At 37.3% G+C, this 17,281-nt stretch overlaps 1 protein-coding gene and 1 long non-coding RNA gene across 3 annotated transcripts in view; both read right to left on the bottom strand.

Annotated features, from left to right (window-relative positions):
* LOC132108398 (uncharacterized) overlaps positions 1-17,281 on the bottom strand; it is a 143,169-nt gene that overhangs the window by 33,569 nt on the left and 92,319 nt on the right. The window lies entirely within an intron of this gene.
* On the bottom strand, positions 930-16,973 carry LOC132107860 (vascular endothelial zinc finger 1-like). Of its 2 annotated transcripts, none has more exons than XM_059514164.1 (5): positions 16,754-16,973; positions 6,058-6,800; positions 5,577-5,646; positions 5,333-5,498; positions 930-3,885 (listed from the first exon to the last, which is right to left on the bottom strand). In XM_059514164.1, the coding sequence occupies exons 1-5, from the start codon at positions 16,784-16,786 to the stop codon at positions 3,521-3,523; spliced, it is 1,377 nt and encodes a 458-aa protein (XP_059370147.1). In that variant the 5' UTR covers positions 16,787-16,973; the 3' UTR covers positions 930-3,520. The 2 variants fall into 2 exon arrangements, with proteins under 2 accessions (XP_059370147.1, XP_059370146.1); XM_059514163.1 differs by having other exon boundaries at positions 6,058-6,803; positions 16,754-16,972.

Here is a 17,281-nt window from a genome sequence, read left to right as displayed (position 1 = left end):
GAATAAAATAAGACTGAATAAATTTGCGAGACACTTTACGTGTAATTCAATTAAAAGGATATTTCATCCCAAAATAAAATTCTGTCATGATTTAATCATGTTGTTTAAAACCTGGATAAATTTTACCCTTCTACTGAACAGAGTTGCTGGTACTCAGTGAAGTCAATGTGTATGTCTTGCCAACATATCTGTTTGAAAATGAATATATTTGGTAAATGCCAAATTAGAAAAAAATAAAATGATTACATTAAGACTGATAAATATTTGTATGCAATTTTATTGTACTTAGGTGTTCAGTCTTCAAAAGCATATAATTTCCAAACAATAAGTATACTTAAAATGTAATATATGTAATACTGTATTTACAAATAAGAGATTATCTGCATTATAATACTTAAAATAGACAAAGATATAGAGCATTTAAATGTAGATTATAACTTGCTCTTATCCTGAATTTCCCCCTAACATGATCTTAGTATAATTTACCTTTAGTAAAATTGTTTAAAATGTATATATCTATCAGGAATAATATCTAAGAATAATTCTTAAAACACTGCAAATTGATCAAAATTCTTATCAGCATTTTAGATTTAAATCTGTATGACATTCACTCAAGATATACAAGAAAAATGAAAGGTCATATATGCATCAGTCATTGCTTATACGGTCAGAGGACTAATGTATGCCCTTATGTATTCATTTTCATGAACTTTTAAGACTGGAAAGAAGTCCAGTCTTTTGTGAGGCATGATCCTTCAGAAATCAAACTAATATGCTATTTCGGTACCCAAGAAACATTGCTTCCTACTATCAATGCTGGAAACAGTTATTTGATGAATAGAAAGTCTAAAGATGCAGCATTTATGTGAAATCTATCATTTGACAAAATCAAAATTCCCTGCAAAGCATTGAGAGAATGAGGCAAATCATACTTGACAGTTTTCTTTTATTTAGACAACCCAAATAAAAGGCACATTAAACATTGCGCAATGTGTTTACATAATTATTCTTGACGTACATTAAAAAAAAAAAAAAAATGTAGGAATGTTTTTACCTTTCTGCTAACCAAAAAAAGCCTAGTCTTCATATATATACAAAATTATCAATGTTAATGTTCTAATACAAAAAAGTCTTATAAAAGGTTATTTTACTTGTGTTTTTCCTTGCATGTGTCTATCGTAACTACCACGTTCTCTGAGCTAAATGTTTTTGTACAAAGATATACATTCATTGGCCTTCACATGGGTTTGCCAATTTAATCAAAAAGGACATGAAAGGACTTAACTCATTTAAACGGTCCTATCCAAAATGAACACCAAGTCTTTTCTTGTTTTTGCCCCATTAATGTTCTTTAAAAGATACTGATGCATAAGGAGTAACTTCATGAGCAACACTTTATAGGATATATATATAAAAAAAAAAACACCAACAACAAATTCCTCCAAAATTGCAACATGATATTTTATATGCAAAATAGATTCTAAATCTCCACACACATTTGGTAAACAGTTAAACTGCAGTTGGCCGCCCAGGCAGTTTCCATCGCTGAGCACTGCTCGTCTTATCTGAGAGAAGACTGATGTGTTTCACGGTGGCATTTTCAGACATGCAGTTCAGGCACGGAAGTGACGCCATTGTGGAAGGACAAACATTTTAAATCACAAGCACAATTAAAAACCCTTTCGTTTGTTTTAGTTTTTTGTTGTAGTGTTTTTTTCAGCCACATTCCTCAAATTCCAGTTCTCAGTTGTAATAATCCGCCTCTACAGAAGGCAACGTTTAAAAAAAACAAAATGAAAACTTAAAACAGGCCATTAAGCGATTTTTGCTTTAACATCCCTACATGGAAGTCCATGTAATACTAACTTAAGACTGCAAATGCTTTGTTACCAGGTCAACGCTGGTTGGGAATCACTGGGGGTGCGAGTTAACACAAAACTAAACCCTCTTCTGGCGATTTACGCCAAAGCGCGGTGGTAGCTATGACATCATCATTTAAAGTACGATCAACTTCTGCTGGTTTTACTCTCTGTTTGAGACTCATTCACATCAGACAAGCACACACAACCCTGGTTTAGAGGGCCACGTGTGACTACATACCTTGCATCGGTTTTTCCATATCACAACACAAAACAGGTACGACAGCAGTCTGGCTCGGTCAAAAGGAGGACTGAGAAAGGAGTATTGCTTATTATATCTATCAGGGATAGGAAAATCGAAGAGAATAACTAGTTTGGTGATATCTGCGCAAGCCGGTTTTCTCTGTTATTTTTAAACAGGGTTACTCCAAACAATATGACAAACCCTGAAAATTTGAAGGCAGTTTTGGTTTTTACTGTGACTTGGGAAAACGAACAAGCAACAGAGGTTATTTGTATGCTCCTGTGACGGACGATCACGTCAACGGCTGAAGAATATACGGCACCTCGACTTCTGAGGTGCTTCTCAGTTTTCACCAATAAAGGGAACTTTGTTTACTGTGTTAATTGCGTAAAAAATTAGGTCTGGAAGAAAGCGCTATGCGCGATTCTGTCCGTAACAGGAGTCGAATAAGTTGGGACATCCTCAGCAAATTTCCTGAGCAAAAGGTCCTAAGGAAAAACAGCCCTCGTCCTTTGGAAAGGAAGAGCAAAAACTACACGGTTACAAAACTAAATGCTCTTAAGAATACAAATGGACCTTTCTGTGTTGAAGTCGGCCACTTGGTGACCAGGCATCTATGCGAACACTAAAAATATTTGATCTAAAATAATACTGCCGTCAGAATAAACACCAAAGAGATATGTGTTCAGTGCAAGACTGTAACGGTTAATGTTCAACCCCACTAAGCAGAAGAATATCCCAGCTATTGAAACAGAACGTAATTATTCTAAAATCAGGAATGACCAACTCCAAAGATTACCTATAAAGAATAATAATAAAAATAATAATAATAATAATACAGCTACAGATTAAAAGGCTTACAATGAAAGGAGGCCTTTTATAAACTTGTTCTACATTTTCCTCATTTGTAGAGTATTGTCTCAAAAAAAATAAAACACTCATCTTCCATTAATGGAAGCCACTGTCCCTTTTGCTGTACGTGACTCATTAATATGCATAAAACTATGAAATACTGATAAGCAAGCTAACGTAACAAAAATAAAATCCTCACAGTTAATATTTGCCAAAGTCCTTAAACCGTTAACACTAACAATGAAGCGCTCCGCTTCAAACAGCCGACTGGCAAGGATTTTCTGGCACTAGAAAAGTGAAATCACCAAACATACAGCATGTCAGTCTTCCACTCCATGCAATAGCTATTTTTTCTGTCCATCACTAAACTCTAGACAATCTCTCAGCCGAGCGAAGGAGATGCAAAGTGCCAGCTAACATCTGCATGATTCCTTGCCGCTGCGGACTGTCATTTTCCTATACTCGCCATTCCTCCAGACTCTTTTTTTCCCCCTCACAGCTGGAGAGGAAGACTAAAACGGGAGACATGAGGTTTACTAGGAGAAGGCGGGTGGGGCGTTGGGTTCTACCAGGGAGGAGAAGAAGGCAGGACCTGCGAGAGGAAAGACATGCTTTCCATTGGCCTCATGGCGATGTTGAGTGGACCGGTGATGTTCATTGACATGGGCGAGGTTATGGCGACAGGATGGGCGATGTTCATGGGCGCCGTAGCTGGGATGTTGACCGAGGCGATGTTGACGGGAGCAGTGATGGTGACTGGATGCTGAAGGCTGATGGGGGAGGTGATGTTGACCGTGTTGGTGGTGATGTTCATCTGGGCGGCGATGGTAACAGGGTTGCTGGCGATGCCGCGGTTCATGGCTGTAGTGTTGGACGCAGTTGAAGCAGTGACTGATGTGACTGGGGCAGAGTTGCACACGTTGTTAGAGTCTGACCGGAAAAAGTAAAAAAAAGTTACGAATGAATAAAACACTGGGGTGATTTCTAGGGTTACACTGTGGGCAAGACAAAGCATGGTTCATTAATAAAGATGACCAATGGTTAGTGTGAGAGTTTCAGGAGAGTAGCTGTATTGCCACTGATTATTTTAAACCTATTGATCTTATACATTTATTTTTACATTCGGTTTACTGCAATATATTCCACACTGCTGTTGCAAATTTGTCACCATCATCCATTTTTTTAAACTGGCTAAATTGTCAAACATTACTTTTGATTGTCTTGAAAATATCAGTAAAACCTAAAAAAAAAACAATGTTTTGCATTACATACCATCTATTTTTTTTTTGTCAAAATGTATTTTTATAAATACTTCTAGTAAATATAATACATTGTTAAAGACCAATGTTTCTTAAGAATTATAAATATACAGTGTTAAATGAAAAACGTTCCTAAAGGAAAAGTTAAAATTTTCATTGTAAACTTTTTTTTGTTGTTATCTAATTGAACATTTTATGAAAAATATAAATATTTCTAGTAAATTAATTGTAGTAGTTTTGAAATGCATAATGTGATGGGACTAGTGAAATAATTGAATATCCAATATGTGACTTATTACACAGAATAAGGCACATAACATATTTCATAGTATTCTAAGCAGTGATAACGGCACTGCATTATAAATATACTTTATTTTAATATAAAATAATAGGGATGTAACGATTCACTCAACTCACGATTCCATTCAATTTGATTTAACGATTTGATTTTGATTAAAAGATTGATTTAAAGATTTTTTTTTTTAAACAAAATGAGATTTAAGATAAATTATAAATTAAATATGTCCTTTTATTATTGCTTTTACAAAATGCTGCACATTTATTTGTGAAATTGAAATATAACTATAATAATATACTAATATTGCACTTTATATAAACAAAATAAGGCTTTGTTTGTGTTCTTTCCAACTCAGATAAACCATATATTGTCATAGTCGTGTGTTTATTAGTCATGTTGAATCAATGATAGCAGTTAAATCTCCTCTTTATTCAGCTGCATGGATTTTCTGCAGTGATTTCCTGGGTTTCTTTTTTGCATCATATTTATATTTTCAGCACAAGAGCGCCATCTGGCCTTTGGATGAAGATTTAGTGCTGATCACAGAACCGTGTTTCTCTGAATGATACACATGAAAATCACAACTTCTGTTGAATTACGATTTCGATTCCATTTCAATTAATCGTGCAGCCGTAATAGTACACAGCTTACATTTTTGGGAAAATACCCTTTAGCACCTAATATAATGAAAAGTGAATAAAAAAGGACAATTCCATTTTGTAATGGCCACATCAAATCACACAGGTGGCAAACAGTCAGAAAGCACTAATTTATTTGGCTCAAGTGTGAAAGTTGGAGAACTGTTGGAGAACTGACATACCTTTGTTACAGGGGGAGGTGAAGCCGGCCTGGCCGTGGGTCTTCAGGTGGCTGGTGATGTAGGCGGCACTCAGCATCTTCCCGCAAATGTTGCAGGTGACTTTGCCTTCATGCCGTATCATGTGTGAACGTAGACGGTCTTTGGTGGCGAAGGCGGATGTGCAGGCCTGCAGTGACGCAGAAACAAATCAGTGTGTGGACAGAATGCCACAGACCAGGAGAGCGAGGGGCATGCGCAGTCTTACCGTAACTTGGCATTTAAAGGGTCGTTCTGTGGAGTGTACGTGCTTGACATGACAGCTAAGATGATCTGGTCTGTTGGAGATGAAATCATAAACAATAAAAAATGGCGTCGCTTTACATGGATGAGAGCAAAACTTGAACTGCACTGAATGATGGCACTATGCAGAAAATGTATTCATGTAAGAGAAAAGCTGTGATTGGGGAATTCAAACTTTTGACACCTGGCAACCGCAGTCATGAAAGCTTGTGGATGCTTGTAAAAAGAAAATTAAATGATTTCAGGATAAATAACCTGTCTTATTTACAGATGCTTTACAGTAGAATTTGCATTCGTCTTTTCTTTAAAGAAGTTTTCATCATTGCTTCTGTTATTTTCCTGCTTATTACTTTGAAACATTATATATTGTTTAAAGCGCTACATAAATAAGTGAGACAAATTGGTTTCTTCTATTAAAAAACAAAAATAAGAATTGCTGCACATACCGAGAGAAGCCTTTCCCACAAACAGAGCAGATATACGGCTTGTGCACGCCACCGTCGTGCGAGCGCACATGGTAGGTCATGCGGTCCTTCCTCTTAAAACGCTGGTGACATATGGGGCATTCAAAGGGCTTCTCATCCGAGTGTGAGAGCTTGTGGCGGTTGAGGTGATAGACGTCACGGAAGGCCTTGCCGCACATCTCGCAGCCATGGTTCTTCTTCACCGGTTTGGGGGGTTTCTTGGGTACGGCCGGCTGCTGCTGAGGCAGGACCGACATCACGCCCGCGGCTGTAGGTGCAGAGGTGGTGACAGTGGTGAGGATGCCCGCCACTGTGGAGACATAGGAGGGGTTGCCGTTGTTGTCGCGTGGCACAGTGGAAATGAGAGGCACCATGGTGGGCGCTGTGGTTGTCTTCTTGGGCCGTGACACCATCTTAATGCCCGTGTGACAGGACTCATGTCGCCGGAGGTGGTAACTGTCCCGAAAGGCCTTGCTGCAGTAGCCACATATGAAGGGTGTCTTTGACTTGGGTTCCTTCTTTATTACTACCTGACCTCCACCGCCACCACCACCTCCTCCCCCTCCGCCTGTCCCACTGCCCATGTTGTCTTTGAGGAGGTCAGCCGCACTGACTGGGGGTTTCTGGTCGAGCAGGATGGGAAGAACAGGCTTTTGATCCTGCGGCTCAGAGTTGAGCAGTGGCAGCAGGCTGTTCTGGTGCTGGTGGTGGAGGGCTTCATTGGCCTGCTGAGATAGAAAGAGAAGACATCTTAACATGTCGAACAATACTTTGAAGCTTTTAGTCCTGAAACAAAATCGAAACTGACATAAAGTGTATTTGAGTGGTTGACCGATATTGTTTTTTTGACAACCGATGTAGTTTTTTGTAAATTATTATATATTATGCAATATATAAATGCATACTTTACGAGATCTCACAGCTAGATCCAAATAAGTCTGCAAAGTTTGTGAAATTAAATGTTTAATAAACATTAAAAAAATTTTTTTTAAATAAATGTGTATATGCTGAAGGTAAACGAGAAATAATTATGTTTGCCTTTCTATTTCTAATAATATAAAAGCAATCATTATAATACTTTATTGTATACCTTTATTGCAACCCACAGCGGCATTTCATTTCGTAATCCACGTTTTGAAGGAATTTGGTGAACCATTTGGCGATTCAAAAGCACAAAGAGTCATCTGCTCTTTAAGCTCTTGCAGTTCTTTGATGTCACACACTGATCGGTCTGATGGTGATGATCCGCTTCAGGTCGAACAAGCCTAATGATTCAACCATTCAGAAAGAACCCTTTACTTCACTCCTGAATGAATCAGCCATTTGAACTAATCGAACGAATGAATAAATGAATCGATGACTTAATCATCAAGACATTTACCTCCACCTACTGGCAGTTTTAGTTTATTTAGAGTTATTATAATTTCATTAAAGAAATTATTTCATATTTTCATATTAATAACAATAAAATTAAGAAAATAAATTATTAAAGTTATAGTTCACCCAACCAAAAATGACAATTTTCACATAGTCCAAAAGAGTAGGCTATGTAATAAATTTTATCAAACTAAATATTTATTGCTGAACCTACTTTTTGTAATGCCTGATGCTTTACACAACAATGACTTTAAATTATATTTTGTGGAATTTCTCCAAATTTGATGTCTTTAATTTGATTAAATCACCACATCATGTAATTAGATTAAAAATTGTAATCGCTTATCAGTCCTACTAAATATATTAAAAATGAAAACCAAAAATCAGTCATGCTACAAGGGAATTTAGGCATCACAACATCACAGTATAAAAAAAACATTAATTTTAAGACTTCTAAATATTACATGTAACAGTATTAATAAATTATAAGTACATTTAAAAATTAAGCAAGCATTAAGTGATGATAAAGGTTTAATTTAAATACTAAATGTCAGCCAATATATATTCTATTTTAAATAATTATAAATAACAAAATCTTCTGTAATAAAACTTGACTGTGTATGCCAATCATTCGCTTTGAACACATGATGCAAACTCATAGCCCGAGCTGTGTGAAAAGCCTAGCTGTGATACTATGGGCCAGCGCTGCTATTGGCCAGTATGAGGTAGACACGACTTCAGCTGAGAGACGGTGTCAAATGTTTAGCAAAAATAGAAACTGACTCATTTCCAGGGCATCTGTACAACTTGGAAAACAAGAGAAGCCCTGACTGGGACCTAGCAGGGGGACAGTCAGCTGTTCAGTAAAGTGCAGGATGACTAATGAGATACTGGAGCAATTGAGAAAGCTGAACAGAAAGTGAGGGAGAGAGTATGAGAAGGAATGTGTACTGTAATGCATTCAGATGTAAAAAACTTGCCAAAAACTGTCCATAAAAAGCAACTCTTTAAGAAAAAAGCAACATACTTCAAGATGAGAAAAAGCAGATGCATTAAGAGAAAAAGACGTAATTCTTGGCCAACATAATTCCTGTGTGACTAACTAGAATCTTTAGATCACGTAAGGGCAAGATGCAAATGTGCAAAACTGTTCTTTATATCAGAGACTTCAGTGTTTTTGCACAAGAAAAACACAGCCTGCAGCCTGCAAACATAAATCTACTGCATGTAAAATGATCTGAGCTTGTAATGAAAGTGCTTCCACATGTGACTGGCATCACGGGCTCAGGACATTCTGCTAAACTTACATCATGTCATACACAACAACAACTGCAAAACACACATGGTGAGACTACATGGTCAAAGGAGCAAGTCGTTTACATAGCTCTTTTCTATAAGTGAAGGTGGGACGGGGTGACCAAACCTGTCATAAAAATATCCAATACATTTTGTAAATTCTTGCAATTCTTAAATATCATTTGCATATTCAAACATGGCAAATCAAGATGTCAATGTTGTTAATGCCACTTAACAAACATTGCTGGTTCTTGCATGTTTGAATAGTCTAGTATGTGGAAAAGCAAATGAAATTTGATAGCTACTGTGGAGGGGAAAACGATCTGTCCCCCCCAATATTTATTTTTGGCATTTTTGCCATTATTATGATAGGATCAGAAAACAGATCAGAGCTGGCAGGAAGCAAAGTGGGAAAGTAATGTGGGGACGGTATCGGGAAAGGTCCTTGATTCGGGATTCAAACTCAGGTTGGTGCACTGCCTAAAAAGCTATCAGCACTGGCAACTTCATATCTTTAAATTAAAAAAAAAAAGTGGAATATAGTGCAATACAGCTATTACAGTAATTCAGAGTATGAAAGCATCGGTTTCCATTTAATTTCATTGTAAAGAGAGAATGAAAATTCGTCCATCTTCTACTCACCCTCGAAGCATCCTAGGAGTATGTGACTTTCTTCTTTCAGAATAATCCAATCAAAGTTGTATTAAAAAAATTGTCCTTGCTCTTTCCAAGTCTTTCAATGGGGGTAAAATAAAGTGCACGAATCTTTAATAAAACATCCGCCACACGGCTCTGGAGGATGAATAAAGGCCCCCTGTAGCGAATCCATGCGTTTTTGTAAGATAAATATACAGATTTCAAACGCAATAAACACTTTTTTTTCTCACTTCTGAGTAAAAAGACTGTTGGGAAGCAGAAGATGTGCAGGCGTAAGTTGTAGTTCGTCAGCGCTGCGCAGTTAGTGACGAGCACGGAGATAGAACAAAACAAAATGCTAGTCATGAATTAGAAGCACAAAATGAGGATTTGTGCGCACACGACACATACGTCTTCCATCTTCTGCTTGCACGTCTTTCATGTCCCAGAGTCAGCAGACGTGAGAAAAAAAAGTGTTCATTACGTTTAAAATCTGGATATTTATCCTACAAAAACGCATGGATTCGCTACAGGGAGCCTTTATTCATCCCCCAGAGCCGTGTGACGGATGTTTTATTACAGATTCATGCACTTTATTTCATGTCATTCTGAACTGTTGACAACAAACACCCACTTACCCCCATTGAAAGGCTTGGAAGAGCAAGGACAATTTTTAATACAATTCCAATTGGATTATTCTGAAAAAAGAAAGTCACATACACCTAGGATGTTTCGATGGTATAAGATGGACGAATTGTCATACTGGGTTGAACTACCCCTTTAAAATTCTTCTAAATTTGTTTAGTGATCCACAAAAGAAAGAATCTCATATTGGTTTAAAATGATATGCGGGCCTGAAAATTACAAATATTATAAGAAGATAAAATAAGTTTTTTTAGTTGAGGCCAAAATCTGTTACAGGTTAAGACATAAAAACGACACAAAAAAAAACCATGATTATAAATTAAAGAAGGAACAACAAATTGGATTACATGCAATTACGAACAGAAAAAACAGCATAAGTTAAATAAACAAGGTTTTATAAATCACAACATAGCAAGTCTTGCAATACAAAATAATACTCTTAATTAAATAATTAAAAAAAATTAAATATAAGCAAGATTTTGTCTAATCCAAAAAAGCATCTCTTCAGGCAGAGGTGGGGAAAATTAAGTGGAGGTTGGTAGAGCATAACTTGCTCATAAAGGGTGGGGTCGTTGGTTAAGGGGGGTGTGGTACAACCCTTAGTGCAGGGCCTAAAACAAGAGTAGCTGAAAGACTACACGACTATTAGGCTCCCCGTTCTGCAGCTGCTTGCATTGTCACATTGGTCACGGCATCCAGTTGGTGGTATGGGGGGGGTGGATATTCACCCACACAATTGAACCGCTGAGGAAATATAGTAAAGCCTACAGTAACATGAGACTTGCAGGCTGGACCTACCTCTGACGACAGCCGGGGAAATGCTATGCCACATTAAAGCTTACAGGCGTATATATCCTAAAAGAATGTAAGAGCAGACATGTTCAGTTTGCATTTTCACCTAAAAACCACGGTCTTTGTGAGCTTAATTAAGTGACCTCGCTCTACAAAATGTGCAATTAGATGGGACACAGCTGCTTTGGGAGCTCTGAACATTGTTAACCCAGCACTATTTGCTGGTATGGGTTAGCATTTGTATTTGGATGCATTCAAGTTTGCCACACATTAAGCATTCAAACAGTGACAGTGGCCTGCTCTAGAGGTCTTCACGGGTCCAAAAATTCATGCCCGAACCGGAAAGAAACCCGTGATGTACAACACCGAACCGACCCGGACCCGTCTAATATTTCATGTAGAAAATGTAAAGCGCGGTTTGGCGGTCGAAGTGTCCCTCACTGGTTGCCATAGAAACATGAAACGCGATCGAGACTGCACATGCATGCTAGCTGTATCAACCTAAAATATGCTTTAACGCAATTTGAGCATCATAGAAAACATTCATGTGACAGTTCACCTCAGATTGTGTTGCTGATTTGAAATATATTAAATATTAGTGTGTCAAGTCTGCAAGCATTATCACCATGCGTGCACTTGCATTAACTCTGAGTCTGCGCGCTCTGATTCTAAGGGCAGAGAGAGAGAGAGAGAGAGAGAGAGAGAGAGAGAGAGATTTTTTTTTTGGCTCACTCTTTTCTTTTCCTAATTTTACAAGTTGCAGGTTAGGCCATCCTTAAAAATATTCTTGTTTGCCGTAACTCGACCGACCCTGTCAATTTAGCACCGACTCTATTTTTTTTTTTGCTTTTAGTCCGACCGACTTGCCGATTGTAAATTTGCGTTAAGACCGACCAATTGTTTTTTTACTCTTCAAACAGCTAATACAAATGCAATAAAATACTATTAATTATATTTAAGTAGGTATTGTAAATATATAAATTGCCTTGGCCTACATACAAATGAAGGCTATCTTCTTTAATTAAAAAAAAACCCATTGACGTCATCTGTGTTTACATGTATGTCACACTGTGGCCTGTGCGTTCGCTTCGTCTCCTCTCATTCACTGTCAGAGTCAACGGTTCGCGCTTGGTAATGATGGCTGCGGCTGCAGTAAACTAAATTTTCGCGGTCACTGTTCAAAGTCATACGGGTTCGGGCACCATCATACATCTAAAAAAATTCATTAAAACAGCTAGACACCGCTTTAACTTGGCACAAAGTTCTGGAAAAACTGTGCCCAGATCTTTTCCCATGCCTTCTCCTCTCTAGTCTAAAACCGTGACCGTGTCGACTGTCACTTTATGTTCGAAAATCTATTGCACGAATCAACCAACACAAGTTTCGAAAACGAAAATAAGAAAATAATTTTAACGGCCTTCTCTCGGAGCGCGTCCAGGTTTTTTTTTTTTTTAAACAGGCCTCACACAGCAACTGGAGCTTCGGACAAACACGCATAACAGCAAATAATACTTCTGCACAATGTTTCTCTTTCTACAACAGAAATGTGAATTCAGCCGGTATTTAGTCTCATACAGTTTCGGACTTGAATCGCCTAGGGCTGTCAAAATAGTTGAAAAAACTAAATTCGAATTTTTTACTTAAATATGATCAAAATTCGAATTGTATTCGAATTTTAAATGCATAATTTCAGTTAGGGTGAAGAAAAGCTTTTTTCTTCTCTTCTGAGGCTCAAGATAACGCATCGAGCAAAATATTACTGCATGTTTATTCAAAGCATTAGAATACATGACTGTGAAAAAAACATAATATTTAAAATAATGTTTATGAACCAATTATTATTAATTAAGTTGCTTAAAGAACTATAAACAAAACAGCATCATGTATGCATGCATTGTTAAATAAATAAAAAGGGCGGAAAACCAGTCACATAAGGTTACATTTTTTCATTTAAAAACATGAGATGCAGTGGGATGGGGAACAAAAACCCAACATAAAGTCTTGAGATATTTTTAGAATATTAAATTAATACATTAATTTTACATGTCTTTCTAAACATGCGGCTCTCTTGTGCGAGACGCGAGTCCAACGGTGTCCCTCTAGAAAATGCGCGAAATATGCGTTCTGTGTGAACGGCTTGGTTTCAGTTTTGATGTAAACAAGATCTTCTCCACATTGATTTTTTTTTTTTTTTTTAAGTGGCTTCAACTGGAAAGTCTAACATAACCTTAAAATGTAATGACACATATATTGTCATCGCATCTCGTGCGCGTACACGAGGTGAAAGATGAGAAAGCAGATAGCCTACTGCGTGTCGAGCTCGTCCGCCTTTGAAAGTTGTGTAGACACAGCTGTGCGCGCGGCGAGATGGAATGGAACACGTACCGGGGCTCATAAGGCAGCTTCCTTAATGCACACCTAAAATTCGAATGCGCATTCGAATGTGGATTTTTATTTTAAATTCGACGAATATTCGAAAAAAGATTTTTTTTGATAGCCTAAGAAAATCGCTGTTGTTGTTGAAATTTAATCGTAAACACAGCCATGTTGAAGCCTGCAGTAAATGTTTTGCATTATGGCAGTCCACTCTGCTTAAAATGTTGCACTCCTGTTTGTCATTGTGCACGTAACTTCACGCCAATAAATCATCAAAAATATTGGTCTTTACCAATATATTGAATCTTTACATTCCTCCTGCCTGTTGTCCGTGGATTTACCTATATTTGGTGTTATTTGCCGTAAAATACTTTAGACATGCAAAATCGATTTTACAATCGATTCAATGAACACTCGTCACTCAAATCAAACAGGATTTTTTTCACAAAAGTGACAACCCAAGAAAGCAAAGTAAACGTTCTCTCATTTGTAGATTGCATTGATACGTATTGAAGGCAATGATGCGCCCGAAGGCACGGCTTGAAGACCCAGTCAGTGACGTCACGATATGCTAATTTGTTTAAATTCATACGGACGTCATCACCATCACAAAAATTTACTTTTTTTTTTTACATTGAAACTTGAAAAAAAAAAAAATATAGACCGACCTACCGACCTTCTTTTTAAAAAAAATTACTGTTACTGCAAACCAAAATATTTTTAAGGATGGCCTTACAAGAAACACAAGCAGTGTTTGATCACGGCCGGGTGTTCTCCGAGTCCGATGACTCGAACCCGACTCGGACCTGGCTGATCATTTAAAATATAGACCCGAACCCGTACGGGTCCCGGGTCGACGGGTCTCGGGTGCACTGTGAAGACCTCTAGCCTGCTCTTCATGCCGCTTGGATGATTTTGATACAAATCTGCATTGAAGGCTGAGGTCACTCCAACAGAAATAAAAATGGAAGAACTGTAGGTACTTCAAAACGCAGATCTAAATCTGACAAGCATGACTAAACGCAAAATGAAATCTTAAGCAAACTCAAAGCGTTTAAAATACGCTGCTATTGTGAGCATATATATTGGAACGTCGTATTGGTACATATGATAATCTGCATTTTGTGCACAGCCATATTGTGGAAAATGGACTTTCATAATATGATATAAAAACTGACAGACTCTGGTCTGCTGTGCAAACCTCAAAACTTTAACAGTGATCGGTGAAAAAAGCAGATGCACAGTTAATTCTGTTTAAGCCTATTACAGCCATTTCTGTTGGTGAAATAGAGAAAAAAAAGCTTAATAACAATGCCAAAATTAAACATGTGACATCAAAACCAACATATCTGCTCATGTAATCTATCAAAAATCTAAAGGCAAGAACAAGAGCAGGCACATCTCTTTTACGCCAAAGACAGAAGCCAGTTAATCAGATTTTTGTTTGCTGCAGACGGATTAGGAGATGCCTGTTGGGAGCCGGACAATGCCCCGCTCATGAATAACCTCAGACGCCTGCAGAACAATGAGGAGTGACGCGCTAGACCGTCGTCTCATTAGATGCTTCATCACATGGGTGGAATCAAGCAGAACAATTAAGCTCTTTTTTTTTTGTTCACACAAGATTTAATAAATCACTGATCTTGTGGTTTTAAAACTACTGTAAATTAATAAAGTGTAAAGATTTCATAGCTAGAGCCATAGTTATAAGACATTTTAGAATAACTTATGTATTTAGTATATTTTTTTATTCAAACATTGAGTTGTTTATCTCTTAAGTGGTGAGTGAATTCTGATCGCTACTGACAATATCTAGATCAGCATTTGAGGTAAAGAATGCACAACATCAAACATGGATTATGAATGGTGCATGCAAGATAAGCAGCGTGAAGAAAATCTGCATAATGTGGTAAGAAAGTTCCAGACAAAGAATCTATGCTCACAGGAAAGGCTAAATCTGATCTGCAAAATTGTTTCAGTATGTGTCCAATTAAAAATAAGTGTTAAGATGATGGTGATGATGATGAAGCACACACTGAAGTTGTTACAGGCCTTCCTACCATTAACTGGCAACAACATTTTGGACATTGTCTGCTTCTATTTCTTCTCAATAAATACATTTTCGGAAACTTTTCTGGGACAAAGCCTAGAGCTGTAGAGCGATTCAAATGTTTTCTCTCCCAAGAGAAAAGTTAATAAAAAAGCTTTGAGTCCCTACCTTCTCACACTCATAATAATACTAAGAACTTTACATATCTTGACTACATTTAATAATTGGTTTGTTCATTTTTAAAAAAAAACAATACTTATACTTTTCTACTCAGCTAGCAACACCATGTTCTTGGGTTTGATTCCCAAGGAAGGGAAGAACTGATAAAAATGTGTACTTTGAATGCAATGTAAGTGGATTTGTATAAAAGCATCTGCCAAATGCATAAATGTTCCACCAATGGTACCACTGGTAAATTACATCATTTGGTGGATCACTAAAGAATAGCACCTATCATGTACTTATTCTAAATGGGAGTAAGCAATATTTGTACCTTTATATTAAGTTTAAAGTATGAACTCATATCAGATCAATGGTAAAAAGAGTTGCATGCAGTCAATAACATGCCATAACCTAAGCATTCACATGTCAGTGCAAACATGCAGATTCCTCATGCATCAGTGCAAAAGTCACATTTGCATCTCACATACCAATGGAATGCCTGCTTTAATAACATTAATCATTACATGCATAAGCTTTATGGACGTCAGAGGCATGAACATGGGCTGACCATACAGCAAAGTTCAACACCTTTTTAAAGTTTGAGTAAGAAAATAAGAACAACAAACGTTCTGTGAGACTTTGCGTTTAACGTTATCATAATAGTGAATTTTGGGGTATCATAATAAGTTTTCTACAGAAGAACCTCTACAGTATTTTTGCTTTCATCATATGCATGTTCTGTTCTAGGTAACGTAACGTTAGGCAGCTGAGAAGATCTTGAAACACCAATGAACCTCATGTTCCCTCCAATAAAAGTAGGGAGCTGCGTTAACAACAAATAAAAACTAACACAGGAAATTAAGGAGAATTATGGAGATCGATTGGGAAAGAAAAGTTAAGTATTAAAAAAACGTGCCAAAATGAACATAAACATCGTATTCTATTATTACATACGCAGACATGGACGTTGCGTCTGGTCAAAACATCCAAATTGTGTCATAACAAAATCAATGAGTACACAAAAGGAATAAGCTGTCTTCTAAAAGTGTTTAACTTAAAACCAAAAAAAGGCATAAAGCACGTAAAAGAGTGTGAATGATAAAGAGAAGGGGGAAAAGAGTGAAAGAAATCCCTTGTACGTCTCCCTCACAGTTCACAGCTGGAAGTCTGGGAGAGATGCAACATTAGCGGCTAATGTGAGCTAGCTTAGCTGCCATTGTTTTTACTGCCTTAAAATCCCGCTTTTAAAGCTCAAATCTCCGCGCTACGCGCTGTTTTTAAGGGTCCCGAACGATTTTCAATTTTTCCCGCGCAGTTGGGATTTATTTCGAACGGCTGGCTTACCTGAAATAAAAATGAACTCCAGCTCGTCTCCATTGCAACACTTAAAAAAAATCTGCAGGAAACCTACAAGAAATCTACAACAAAGCAGCTAAACATGGCAGCTGCTACAACTTCCTGCAACCCCGAGGGCCAAACCATTTCATCTGATATCCGCGCTGCTGCTGCTGCTGAGATTCTGCCAGCTCACTCCATCACAGAGCTGCACTCACAAACACTAGTTTAGAGCAACGATTCTTTTTATTTTGAATCAAACATTTATCATCATTAACCAAATTTTAACACGACAACGATGTCGAAAGAAATAAACAGGAAATCGTTTAATGAATATGCATATTTTAGGTAGGCTACTACATAAGCAACTGACTTAAAGTAAAATTATTGAAAAATGTAAAACCATATCAAATTTATTTTAAAGACGTCTTATTTATTCATGCATGTATGTATGTATTTATTTATGTATAGTTTTTAATCAAGTAAAAGCTGTTGTAGGCTAATAAATGAGAAAATATATTTATAATCGGCCAATAT

This window comes from Carassius carassius, chromosome 28, assembly GCF_963082965.1.
Source record: "Carassius carassius chromosome 28, fCarCar2.1, whole genome shotgun sequence".
In the NCBI taxonomy this organism is placed as follows: domain Eukaryota; kingdom Metazoa; phylum Chordata; class Actinopteri; order Cypriniformes; family Cyprinidae; genus Carassius; species Carassius carassius.
Note: the sequence above shows the minus strand (reverse complement) of the source record. Positions and strands in the feature narration are given on the sequence as shown.